This window comes from Pygocentrus nattereri, chromosome 1 (assembly GCF_015220715.1).
Source record: "Pygocentrus nattereri isolate fPygNat1 chromosome 1, fPygNat1.pri, whole genome shotgun sequence".
Taxonomy (NCBI): Eukaryota; Metazoa; Chordata; class Actinopteri; order Characiformes; family Serrasalmidae; genus Pygocentrus; species Pygocentrus nattereri.
Window position 1 is genome coordinate 31599579 of NC_051211.1, and position 14322 is coordinate 31613900.

The 14322-nt window shown below is 37.3% G+C and overlaps 1 protein-coding gene across 5 annotated transcripts in view; it reads right to left on the reverse strand.

Moving 5' to 3' along the window:
• ppfia2 (PTPRF interacting protein alpha 2) overlaps nt 1-14322 on the reverse strand; it is a 262245-nt gene that overhangs the window by 234888 nt on the left and 13035 nt on the right. For all 5 annotated transcript variants that reach the window (XM_017709122.2, XM_017709119.2, XM_017709121.2 and 2 more), the window contains exon 2: nt 8263-8517. In XM_017709122.2, the coding sequence (XP_017564611.1) occupies nt 8263-8511 (249 nt within the window). In that variant the 5' untranslated portion in view covers nt 8512-8517. The remainder of the gene's footprint in view (nt 1-8262; nt 8518-14322) is intronic.

Below are 14322 nucleotides of genomic sequence, written 5' to 3' on the forward strand. Positions count from 1 at the left end.
AAGGAAACAGACAAAAAAAGAAGAAAATTTGCCAGTAAACCCCAAAACTGTACGTTTAAAATGTGGAGGTAAGAAGGAAATGCAACCAACTTCTAAGACTGAAATTCAGAATCAATTTTGAGATCGCTGAGTCTATTTGAAATTACTTACTGACTTGTTTGACATGTTTTGAGGCAAGTATGTGATGATTCACACAGATTACATGATGCTAACTGGTGCACATACACTTCCTCTTAGCTATATTAGGCTCATAGCCCCAGTGCAAAAACTAAAGAAGCAAACATCAGACACCAACATCAGTCTTGGCTCATCACCAATATCAGTCTTGGCTGATGAGGAAAGGCATAAATTGTATAAATATGATTTTTTGCCAAACTGTTCCTTTAACATCCTTTAACAGTATCGTCTTCATTCTATTTCTTCTCAGAAAAGGCGGATCACTCTCTCTCTCTAAACCAGGCCACTTCCTTTCCTCATCTCTCCATCTTCCCCTCCCTCGCTCCCACCCTCCTCATTCTCCTCTTCTCTCAGAGCCTCCCTGCAGCCATCATTCAGCCTAGTTCTCATCTCTCTGATTATCTGCGCCTAGATTTAACACTAAACGCTACAGCAGAGACTCATACATTGTAAGATACAGACGAACAGGGCTATTCTCATTTCTGAAATGTTACACACGAGAAGAAGCAGACGAGGTTCAATCTGCTAAAGAAACCATAGAAGAATATAACTCCATGAAAAATGGAGAAACTAATACTACTGGCATTAGAAGAATTTTGAAAAAAAAAACAGCATTAACAAAAGTGTGCATTAACAATCAGTGATCAATGATTATATTCACTGGAAAAGATGGCATTTGAAGGACAAAGATGGTGTCTGGGTGCTGAATGTTGGCAACTGAATGAGCATGATGTGCTTGCTACACAGTAGATAGTGATGGTGTTTATCGAAGTGAAAGATGATGGAATTTAGCAGAAAATGATGGCGTTTGGTGGAGGACAATTGTATATGATGGAGAATAATGGTGTTTGGTGGTGAATGATGGTGTCTGGTGGAGAATGTTGTTATTTGGTGGATTGTAATGGTATTTACTGGAGGGTGTTGGTGTTTATTGGGCAGTTAATGTATGGATTGAAAAATGATGGTGTGTTTTGGAGAATGATGGTGTTTTTTCGAAAATGAGGGATGCATTAATTAATCTTCCAATTAATGTATTATCTTAATAAACTGTACAAATAAATTAAAGGCCATTATTCTGTACTACTGTGTATGGGACATTTCTGGGGCATCGTAATCTATACACAATCTTCTGAACTGGTTGACCACTGCTGACCGCTGTTGACCACCACACAAAAAAGCTGTACGGAAGTTGGTCCATAGATGTGACAGCTCAAATTGTTCATATAAATGAGAATATGTTGTCAATACATCCACATATTTTCTATTTTAACACACTGCAGCAGAACTCAGTTATTTTCCTGTTTGTAAGCAATCCTCCACTATGCTCCACTAAGCTGTCTTGTTAGCATGAAGCTAAAATGCTAAGAACAAACCAACCGTTGACATTATAATTAATGGAACCATCTGACTGAGTATCATCTTGGGGATGAATCCACAACGTGAAAAGTGACATCTCATTTAGAATTGTGGCCACAGAACATCATGACAACAGCACTGTTATCATATAACAGCCTATCATCCGACAGCTGTTGGTGACACTTGCTTTCTTTACAAATCTGCAAAACTGAAGGAGCACCTGCAGGAAGTCCTACCATGGGAATAAAGCCAAAGCTCACACATTTTCCCCCTTGTGATTTCAGTGCTCATCACCATTCAAACTTTTCAAGTGTTTAAACTACCTTGTATACTGAAAGAGTTTTAGTATGTGCTTTTACAAACAGTTTGGAAAAGACAACTGTCATATCATTATTTTACAGCAATCATACCAAGGAGGAAAACTTAACATGAAGTTTTGAAGGTAATAAAAGGTTTAGCACATTATCATAGTTTTATGATAAATAAACTTTTGCACAAATATTTTCTTACATAATTGATAAGTAAAAGTGAGAATGTTTTTTTTAAAGAAGACAAAAGAAGTGTCCTTAGACTGTTACCAGACAGTGAATAAAACAATATGATAACTCAGGCTGAGTTTTGGAGTAGATAAGCTTTGGTGTAGTCTTAAGTGAAACTGAAGGATGTGGGCCATTGCTTCTTGTTATTGGTTTTATTTCCTGTGGTGTAAAGTACCTCTGCTTTTGTGTCTAATCCCCTCATGCGATAAGCAAGGACAGCAGTATATCAACAAAACAACAAAACACTTCTGCTCAATTCCCTATCAGTGTGGAGTGTACAACAGAGAAACAAGAGATTGTGTGTGTGTGTGTGTGTGTGTGTGTGTGTGTGTGTGTGTGTGTGTGTGTGTGTGTGTGTGTGTGTGTGTGTGTGTGTGTGCTTGAGTGTTTATTTGTGTGTGCCTGAAAGTACTAATCTCGTTGTGTGGAGCAAATGTCATCCTGAAGACAGCAAAACAAGAAATGTTGTGAGGTAACTTGGCAAGTGTAAATCATAGCAATACTTAGGTATAGAAGTACATGCTTCACTGTTAAACACTAGACGGGGTATGATAGTAGCTCTTTCCTGTTACTGATACCAATACTGAAATACTAAACTATCAGTTGATGCTGATTTCTTCTTTACTTAACTTCAACTTACTTAACTTCACTTAAGATGTGCAACTAAAATCAGGTACCATATACAAACTATTCAAACACTCTACTATCCTAGAGGAAGGAATGTGCTATCCTAGAGGAAGAAGTGTGCTAATTGCTGCCAGATTGTTAGCTGATAAAATCTGTTGAGTTGCTAAAAATCCACCTTTAAACACTTCATTCATTCTGATAATTTACAGTATTGGCAGACGCCCTTGATTAATGTACATATGTAGCCAAATGTAGTGTAGGAGTCTTGCCCAAGGTCTCTTATTGGTATAGTGCAGGGTGCTTACCCAGGCAGGGATTGAACCCCAGTCTACAGCATAGAGGGAAGAAATGTTACCCGCTACAATATAGTCCACCTGTTTTTCTCCATACCCAGTTACCCTGTCACCCTGTTCTTCAATGGTCAGGAGCCCTGCAGGACCACTACAAAGTAGATACTATTTGGGTGATGGATCATTCTCAGCACTGCAGTAACACTGATGTGGTGGTGGTGTGTTAGTGTGTGTTGCGCTGGTGTGGATCAGACACAGCAGTGCTGCTGGAGCTTTAAACACCTCAGTGTCACTGCTGGACTGGTAATAGCCTACCTATCAAAAATGTCCACTCAACAGTATCATGTGGGCAGGGTCCTGTGACCACTGATGAAGTACTAGATGTCAAATGCAAACTCTGACTATGCATCTACAGTAGAAGGTGGACCAACAAGTCACAAGTATCTCACAGAGTGGACAGTGAGTGGACACAGTGTTTAAAAACTTCAGCACCACTGCTGTGTCTGATACACTCAGACCAGCACAACACACACTAACACACCACCACCACCACGTCAGTGTCACTGCAGGGCTTAGAATGATCCACGACCCAAATAATACCTGCCCTGTGGTGGTTCTGTGGGGACCTGATGATTAGAAAGGCTAACAAAGTATAGAGAGAAACAGATGGACTATAGTCTGTAATTGTAGAACTAAAAAGTGCTCCTATATAGTAAGTAGCAATGATAAAATGGACAATGACTTGTAGGCTATCTTTCAAAATGTTTTGAATCAGATTTTAGATACCAACACAGATACCTTGGAGTTGATACCGATTGCTAGGACTGGTTTTAAAATATTGATATGGCAATACATTGTGAATGTAGTGCATCGATACAGTGATGGCTGTGTTGATATTTATGAATTTACTGTAATATGCCATGTATACAGGGGAATTAAGTAGCTGCATTTAGGTCTGACAGAATAACATTTACAATATATAGCAAATGTGTTCTTATTATTACTGTTTTGTTCTTCATATATTATTACTTGTATAAATGGTTAGGAAAAAAAGGAAAGTGTTTCACTCCAGGTCCTTCAGTCTATCAGATGTTTGGGACAAAAGTAACAAAAAGAGCGAAGTTAATTCATTAGTTTGTCTGTCATTGTGTGAATGAATGAAGCTGAAATGAATGAATGAAAATAATCCTTTCTTAACTCTCGTTAAGGCCTTTATGATCCCTGCTAGCTGTGTAATCAGATTAGTTTCACTTTCACAGACCTGCTCTAGTTAGCAATTGTAGAGAGTTTACTGCAGTTATGTATCTTCTTACTTATTTTCTTTATAAAATAATGTATTTTTTAATGTACTTAAAATTATATTTAAATATATTACAAATAAGGGGACAATTCACAGATTTCTGACAGCCTTAGTATGTGTGTGTGTGTGTGTATGTGTGTGGGAGTGGGTGGGTATGTGGGTAGGTGTGTGTATGCAAAAGTGGGCTGGAAAGGTAACATTAACATACTGTAAATACAGTACTAACAATAACTAATGCAGACATAGCCTGGTAATCTTCAAGACTGTTTCCAAGACAACCTGAAGGCTTCAGATGCAGAGGTTTTGTTAAGAAGAATTCATGTGTGACAATCAATGCCTCGAGACTTCTACTTCAGATTAGACTCCAGAGAAAGTAGGGCAGTGAATAACACTCTCTCTCATCTTCAACTTACAGCAAGAAGAAGAACCACGTTATATTCTTTGGCACATGTCTGATGCACCACTGAAGCAGGGTAATTTTTATTTCTGCATCCACAAGCCCAGCTATTTCCCAGATTTATAAGTTTGGACTGAGCCTGCTATCTGAGTAATTCACCAAATTGTCTTTGTAAAAAAGATTTGTTGGCATGGTCTGTAAATGTCTTTTAAGCTTGTTTGGCTTCATGCTCTCAGTTGAGAGGACAGCACCACACATGAGGCAAATTCAACAAATGTTTTGACATCATTTTATATTAATTTACTTGACTTCTGTTTTGTTACTTAGCCACTCGCAGCCAATGGTGTTGAGGAGTTAGCCGAGGTAGGTGGATTAGAAAATTTGTCAAAACATTTGTTGATCCAAGGTAACTTATGTAACATAGCTACTTAATGAGCTACATTGAAAATCAGCTAGATTTCATGATGTAACTCTTAAGATACATTGCACTCATCTACACTAACAATTACTTAATTCTAAGTAGGTTAGTCAGTATTTCTCAAAGTCACAAAATTCTCCTCCACACATTTAAGGCCATACATAATCTTGCCCCCCCTTATCTGTCAAATCTTCTCCAAATTGCAACTTCTACCCGCTCGCTCAGATCCTCCTCTTCCATTCATCTCTCTGTACCTTCTGCTCGTCTGACTACCATGGGGTGCAGAGCTTTCAGCCGCTCTGCTCCCAAACTCTGGAACTCCCACCTGACATCAGTAACATTGACTCTTTTCCTCTTTTCAAATCCAGTCTTAAAACTCACCTGTTCAAATTAGCCTACTCTCTGTTTTTTTTTTCTTATATAACCCTACATTTTGTACAGTGTCCTTGAGTGTCGAGAAAGGCGCTTTTAAATTAAATTTATTATTATTATTATTAGTATGGTATCAGAATCGGTATCGGCAAATACTGAAAAATGTACTTTGTCTGAAAAAAAAACAATGCATCTTTTTTTTTTTAAAAATGTATTTTTTAAAAATACATAAATAGTCTCTTTTACTTTTCTCATACGCACTAGCGTAGCATTACAGCTGAGATGAGCGGGTTTTTGTTGCACATCAGAAAAGCACCTCTGTACAGCTAGAAGTATGTTTAATAGTTTTGATCCCACATCTGTGATCTTCAACGGTCTCTGCAGCAAGTGACATTTTGTTCTTTGGTGATTCATATTGTATGTTTGAACAGATCATCGTGTATGGACAAAGTTATATGCTTACTCTGTACGAAAAAGCTTGGTGTGATTGACAGTGGTTACATGAATTGCAACCTCTACAAATATCTCTGTCTATGAATAATTTCCAATAAAACCGTTTCATTCAAAGTAACATGCTGCTCATCCAGGTACTGAGCAAACACTCTGAGAAACTACAGCTATAGCAGCTTTGCTAACTAACACCACACTGTACATTGAAGCCAAAACCAAGCAGTGATGTACACAGTTGGGTTGTTTTTGCTTCAAACTCAAACACTTTAGTGAGCTTGACATGCTCTGCTCATTATTGTTGTTATTGTTATTGCTTTGGTGGAAACAGTGTTACCCTGAAACGACTACTTCCAATGTAAAATGTGAAAAGGGACTATCTCTGATTTTAGAGACTTATTGTAACCCCCAGTATGATCACAGCTCTCAAAAAGCAGCACTTGCACCAAAAACAGGAGGATTAGTGAGAGAAAGAGAAAGACTCCATGACCAAAGTCCTCTTTTCTCCTTCACGGCAGAGACTGCAGAGACTTCTGGAAGGAGACCCGTGAGGACTTGTGACTAGAATTACTGACACACTTTTCCAGCTAGTGGAGAGCTAAGCTGGCTTTAGGAGAGATTACGTAAGCCATCACTTTTCCCACGTCTCTGTGCTACAAAAATAGGAACAAAAATACTATGAACTGATTTTAACTCCATTTGACAATGTGTAAAATCATTTGATGTGGAATTACAACCCAGAACATGACCAGCCCGGATGAGATGGAAATGACTAGAAAAACATTATAACTGCTATGTAGTAGACTGAAGATATATTTATTAAATATGCATATGGGATCACACAATGTTCTCCTCATTCATTCCCATGTGAGAATGTGTCAAACAAACACACACTACAACACACAGGACATATTTATTCTAAAACCATAAAAAAACCTCTCTTGCCCTACTTGCATGTAGTTTTGAGTAATTTGTTTATTTTTATAATGTGTCTACATTGGGTTTGTCAGTATCTACTATGAATTATTCAGGAATGTCTAAGCTGTCTAAGCTGCACAGGTATAGAGGAGGTGAAGTGATGACCCACATACAGATCCTTAAGAGTGTAAGGGGTTATTTGATAAAAGGTCTCCCCAAATTGTATCTGTCTGCATATACAATACTATTCACAATTCACTTGTCAATCACTTTCACCAAAAGGCATCCTTTATGTTTTACTTATTATTTCAAGAATTCTGTGAAAAATAAGTTGTTCAGTGATAAATAATATACTATACTTATCTATATACATAATGTTTTTGAGGGATTTGATCTCTGGATATTTTAATATAACTTTTAATATAACTAATATCAGGCATTTTAGATTCTTCCACAGTTCTGTCATCAATACGAAAAAATTACAAGTTTCCTATTATTTGAAACATTTGAGGATTACCATAGAACCATTTTATATGCCTGCTTGCAATGACATCTCTTTTATATTAAAAAATGAACTAAAGAAACAAAAAACAGCCAAACAAAGTTACTAAGTTACCAACTCCATGTACCTTGTACCTAAACTTACTGACAATTTTACCAGAAACATCTACCATATACACCTTATTTTGCATCATACTGCTGTATTTTGAGATTTTGGCCAAAATATCTGAGAAGTACTGTTCAGTACTGTTTTAGTCAGGGAATGCATGTTAACTTGTTAAATTAGCGTTGTATGACCCAGTAAGTGTCTCTGAGGTATTTCTGGAACAACTTGCAGTTTCAGCCTGTCACTACAGCCGAGTGGAGAAGAAAGTATGGCAAGAAAAGCAATCTTACAAGTATAAACCTCTCAAGAAAGCGCAGTGCTTCAAAGCACATACAAATGTGGATTCGCAGCTTGAAAAAGCCCAGTTTTTAGTGTTGAAATCTGTTTCCATTAAACATTTATGTTTAAACACATCTATGTAAAGCCACTGCTTACAGTTTTATGACTGTAACTGACAGTGTAAACAATTATTAAAAAATTAAATAAAATGATTTTATTAGTGTAAATAACTTGTGTAGACTATAAATAAGATCTTCTGACTAAAGTGTTTCTCTCACCCAGGTTTCTGTTGACAGATCAAATCACAAACATCACAAAAGCACAAATGTACAAAAGCATTCCAACAATAAAAACTACATACATACATACATACATTGTGCAGTGAGTGTGGGTGTACCTGGTAAAATGGCCAATGTGTAGGTACACAACGAGCAGAAGTATGTAATAAAGAGCCAACTCAGTGTAAATGTGTATAATAAAGTGTGTAAAGTGCATGAGAGATCGCGTATGAATTCATGCATGTGTATGCTTTTACCTGTGGCAGTGCGGAGCTGAGTTGGCGCTGTAGTGAGTCGCGGTCGTAGATGACGTCCTGCAGGTGCTGCTGTGCAAGTGCCAGGCTTTCCTGGGTTTCTCTCAGAGTGTCCAGGAGACGGTCCCGTTCGTCCAGCATATTTACCATAAGCTGCTCGAAGTGCGAATCTGGGTCCGAGGCACTGCTCTGAGAGCCTCTCTGGCTCATGGCCGTGTCCTCGCTAATCGTGGGCATCACTTCACACATCATCTTCCCCTGCACAAACACAGTAACATAATTTTCCCTCAAACATCATGATTTTCCATCAAATATCAATATTCTCCAGCAAACATCACCATTCTCCACCAAACACCATTCAGGCTGTAACAGTTATTAACACTATTGATTTTCATTTACATTTTAAAACAGAGTGAGTTAACAACTTAACCTGCAGAGGGCAGCAGTTCATTTACATTGTCATATCTATGTGAGCAGATAACAAAAGAAAAAGAACAGTTATGCCTGACAGTAAAAGAAGAAGTCTGGGACCGTTTTCTTAGAATTAAAGTTTAAGTAATCTTTTAAGTAATTAAGCACAATGTTACCTTCAACCACCGGAAAAGAAAACCTGCTGGTGTTATGGTCTCTGAAGTTATAGAATTGTCAGTAAATGGCAGCTAACTCCATGCCAGTGTTCTGACACACCAAACCACTCCCTGAGGATGCACAGTTCACACTGCAAGTGATTTATCAGATGAGCAAATACAACATTAAGAAAATCAACAAAGCCCATTATGTCATATTATTAATGTTAGCCACTGCAATATTATATGCTGCTTTTAATTCTGTTAATTAGAAGTATTTAGCAAGCTACTTCAAAAAACTAATGAAAATATTCAACAGCTCATTCAGTCACGCTGTTATATATATTAGTTAGCTAACTATGTACAACTGGATGATTATCTGAAAATACATTTGAAGTACAATAGTCATTTTGTACATTTTTTTCATGTGAAAAAATGCCATCTGCTCATCCTGGAAACCAATTTACATACAGCTCGTCTAGTAAACTACAGCACGTTAAAATGTTAAAACTATTATGCTGCAGCCTAAAGAGCAATAATGTTAATCTACATATTTACTTTTATGATATTTATTTTTAGCTATTGCATATTACACACTGTAGTTTAAAATTATGGGCAGGCTATTTTTCCTGGTAATTTACCTTTCTGTAATCTTTCTGTAATTTTACTTTTTTACAGTCTTTCACATTTTCAAGCAACATTATTAGTTGATTAATTAACATTATTAATCAACTTAAAAAGTATTCGTTTTTTGCAGTCCTAAACGTTCTCCACACTGTAATCACATTTTTTACAGTTTTAACTCAAATAAATTAAGTCTGTTGTACATAAAACTGAATATATGTGTTACTTGAGTATTTTAGGTTAAGGGAATATTTTTGAAGTTTTCATACACTCACTCAGCGTTTTTGTGTTTAATCAGCTTATTACATTATTCACTTCAGTCTGTTGCCATGGCAGCTTTGAGACCTCCACACACAAAGAATTAAACTGCACTGCTCATTAGTTATTAGGTGAAACTCAGTAAGCTGTGCTGTTTAAGTGAAATAAAGTGAGGTGTTTGTTTTCTTAACATGCTTAACATTGTTTTCTATGCATATTGGGTGTTTCTTTCCATTTGTTTGCATCAACATGTTCTTATTCCACCTAGGCTACCATGAATGCTTTTTATATATTCTTTACTCAGCCACCTGACTGTGTGTTGTTGGCTAAAAGGGCCAGTTATTGTTCTCTCTCTGCTGAGTACGGGTCTGTGCTGGCAGGAGACCACATTCACACTAAGGAATCCTTCAGTGTTTGGCAAAGTGTTCAATATCAGAAAAACTTTCTACAATTAAATTAGGATATTAGGCTTGACTAATTCAAAACTTTGAATTAAAATAATCAGAATTTATGAATTGTGTTTACATTCATCTAACAAAAAAGTCAGTTATTCTAAAATGCAATGTTTAGTAACTTAAATGTGTTCAACTTGAACTTGGTGGCTTAACCACCAGTGCTTAGTTAAATTTTTTAAGGCAACGGGTTATCTCAAAATTTTAAGTTGCGTGAAATTATTTTGGCTTACAGTGTGTCTGTTTCTCCATAAATATTTCTAATCAATATTTAAGTTAAATGTAATAAAAAAGAAAAATTTGAAAATCATTCATTTATTTACTTTAACTCAAGACACTGAGTAAAATTACCAGGCAAAGTAATTTATATTACAAAAAAGGTTAAATGAATTTGCCTTTTAGGCATAACAAATTGTTTATGTTTTAAGTTACACCAACTCAAGCTTTCATTACATATAACTTAACATTTATAATGCAACCAGTTTTCTCAATTTTCTAAGTAAATTAATCTTATTCAGGCTTACAAACATCATCATTCTCCATCAAACATAATTCTCCAGCAAAAAGGTCAATTCTCCACCAAATATCATCATTCTCCATCAAACACCATCATTCTTCAGCATCTTTCTCCAACTAATGGCAACATTCTCCCATCAAACATCAACATTCTTAATCCTTCTAAATACCATCATTCTCCAACAGTAAGCTCCAACAAACAGCAACATTCTCAATCAAACCCCACCAATGTCCACCAAATTCTAACATGCTTCAACAACAAACTCCAAAAAATATCTTCATCATCTGACAAACACCGGCTTTCTCCAAACAACATCATTCTCCAACAAACACCAGTGTGCTCCTTTAAAAGCAAACATTCTGCTTCAAAAATCAACATTCTTCACCAAACGTCATCATTCTTCACCAAACGTCATCATTCTCCACCAAACACGCTGAACTGGTGGTCAGTCAGTCAAGCATGTGGTCTTAAAGAAGTAGTTCATGTGAAGTAAGCAGAACATCAAACCTAACAGTCTTCATAACTAACTTATGATACAGTAATCACAAGTGCTGGACTATTAGCTTCAACTCATTGTTGGCCTGGCTAGCGTTCTTTAGTCAAAATATTTTGTTACATGGAGCTGACAGAATAAAAACATGAAATCATAGCAGGAAACATTTCACAGAGCTGAAACACTTGTACCAAAATACACTGTAAAAGTCTAATAAAGTGTCTAATGTAACAATTATTACAAACGAATCAAAGAGAAAACAAAGGGCTCTTTCACATCACATGATCTACACCAGGGGTTTTCACCAGGTTTTCACTCCAACAAAGCTGGAGGTCACCTGATGAAATGTTTGAAGACTAAAACCAACTGCTTAAACAAGTAAAATCAGGTGTGCTTCAGCTTGATTGGAGTGAAAACCTTCAGCCACACCAGCCCTTTGCGGATAAGACTGGACACCCCGATCTATACATTTCTACACAAGCAAGTCATTTCACACCATACAGCTTACACCTCTTAATAATATTATCATCCCCAAGTCCTCTGAACGATCCTCAGAAAATCTGAAGTTCATGAAAAACCATCAAATCATAGCAAAACTGTGCGTGCAAAAGGCTACACATAAACAAGAGGCGTTTGCCTCCAGTGTGTGGTTAACCACAGTGAACAGGCACATGTCCGCTGGATGTAGACTGTATGTGACTGTACAAGCACAGAGTGAATGGCTTTCTCATCCTGTTAGGCTCAGTGATGTGTGTAAGTGTGTGTTTATTTTCATACATTTCAAAGACAAAACAGAAAAACAGGGCTACCTATAAGTCAGCTAGCCGAGTCGAGCCTGACATCGGAACAATTTTCACGTGTAATATTAGACTTGGGTTGTACTCCGTTTGTTTTCTAATGAGTGAGTTTTATGTAATACATTTGGCCTACATGTTTCCTGTTGCTCTCTCTCTCTCTCTCTCTCTCTCACTCTCGAAACAAGCACACTGATTTTTTTCGCATGATCTCTTTCTCTAGTCATGTTAGCAGGTTAATACAAATAATAAGTGGTGCAAAATTGTAACTATTCATGTATGTTTGCTACTTTCATATACACATGCTGTATAAAAAAAATCATACATTTTAGGGATGCATCCATACGATTTTTTTCAGACTGCATGTGAGGACCTATTAACAGGTTCAGTTGTTGAGGTCTTTATGTACCTTAACACTTAAATCATCAATATTTAGCTGAATTTAAATGATGTGAATTAGCTAGCTATGCTAAATTAATTACCTTGGATCGCGTAGTGTTGGCAGAGAGAAGAGTTTTGCTGCATGTCAGCAAAGCACTTTTGTACATGTGTAAATAAAGTACATATCGTAGTTTTGAACCTTGATCTGTCTATTTCAACATCTGTCTCAGGAGCACAGTAACAGCAGGAAACAGATACAAAGCATTCGAAGGGCTTACTTGTGGCGTTTTATATCTGAAGTCTTGTTTGGCTGGTTGAGCTGTAGTTGAATGTCCTTTAAAGTCACTGTTTGATTTTAGAAATCTTGTTCTTTGGTGACTCACACTGTATATTTGAACAGACCATCATGCATGGACAAAGCTTATGATGATGTACTCACACTGTATGAAAACGCCCTGTCCATGCTATATGAAACACACTGTCCATGAACAACTTTAAATGAAGCCGTTTCATTAAAAAAAAAACATGCACTGAGCAGTACTGAGCTGCTAACACTGTACACACACACTGTGAAGCTAAAAGCCAGGCATGCACGTACATGGTAGGAAAATACGTTCTGCCTACAGCCTGTTTTACAAAGACTGTTTAGTAAATCACCATATTGACATTCATACCTCGCTATTCTATTCGGTAAAACAGAATAAAATCTCATATATATATATATATATATATATATATATATATATATATATATATATATATATATATATGTATATATGGACTTTGGTAGAAAATGTTGACTTTTTTTGTTTTCATTTTTTTGCCTATATGTCTCCACCTGTACAGAGGAAGTGGTTGTGATTTATGTGTTTAAAAATGGTCTAAAATCACACACTGTAGGTTTGGCGGGAATTTAACAAGGCCGAATGTTTAAAGTGACTGACTGCTTTGTGTCCAACCGTCATGAAGTCAGTAACACTTGTCTATGTGAGCAGAGTCTCCTTTACTGTGTTAATGACTGCAGCAGTGTACAATCGGCTTACATCACATGGTATCAGCTGGTATTAGAATGTTGGCATTGTTGAATTTTTATGGGTATGAATAAAGGAGCCACGGTATCGGCCAATACCTGACACCATTATTAGCAACAATGCATCTCTCATATATATATAATACACTCATCACTCTAACAATAAGCATATCAACAAGCTTAACCAGGATACCTGTGTTCAAGTGTGTATCAGTGTAGGTTCAGGCAGCTGGAGGTGGATGCCTTGGCAGTGTGAGTTAGCATAGCTAGAAAGTGGAGGATTGTTCTGGCAAGGATGTATGTGTGTGTGTGTGTGTGTGTGTGTGTGTGTGTGTGTGTGTGTGTGTGTGTATGTGTGTGTGTGTGTGTGTGTGTGTGTGTGTGTTTGTGGAGCACGTATGCATAGATTCTGACTGAGGCAAATGCATTTTGAGCAGCAGAGCATTCTATGTGTGTATATATGTGTGTTAAAGCAGCCATGTCTTAGGTAGTTGAGCACTTGGTGCACTAGATTTCACGCATCTCCTGTTTAGTGGGCCAGGCTGAATGCCCTGCTCTGTGCGCTTACATAACTCAGCAGTGCTTGGGCTGCTGCTGCTTCCTATGTAAGCAGGACCACCTGGACCAACACTACAGCTTAACAGAGACCACCACTATAGATCAATGTACACCATCATGGTCCAACCAAAAGCACCTCTGAAGCCCAAGCTACACCACCAATATCCAACCTGGACCACCTCTGTCCAACTATGACCAACTCTACAGTCCACTACCTAACATGGGCCAGATTACCACTTCAGGTCAACCTGCACCACCACTTACCAACCAATATTATCTCTGCAGAAAAACCTGGACCACCAATGTCCAACCTAGACAACCACTAGGGCCCAACCTGGACTAAAGCAATGACAATATTTCTAGTTATCATGAATAATATTGTCAAAATAT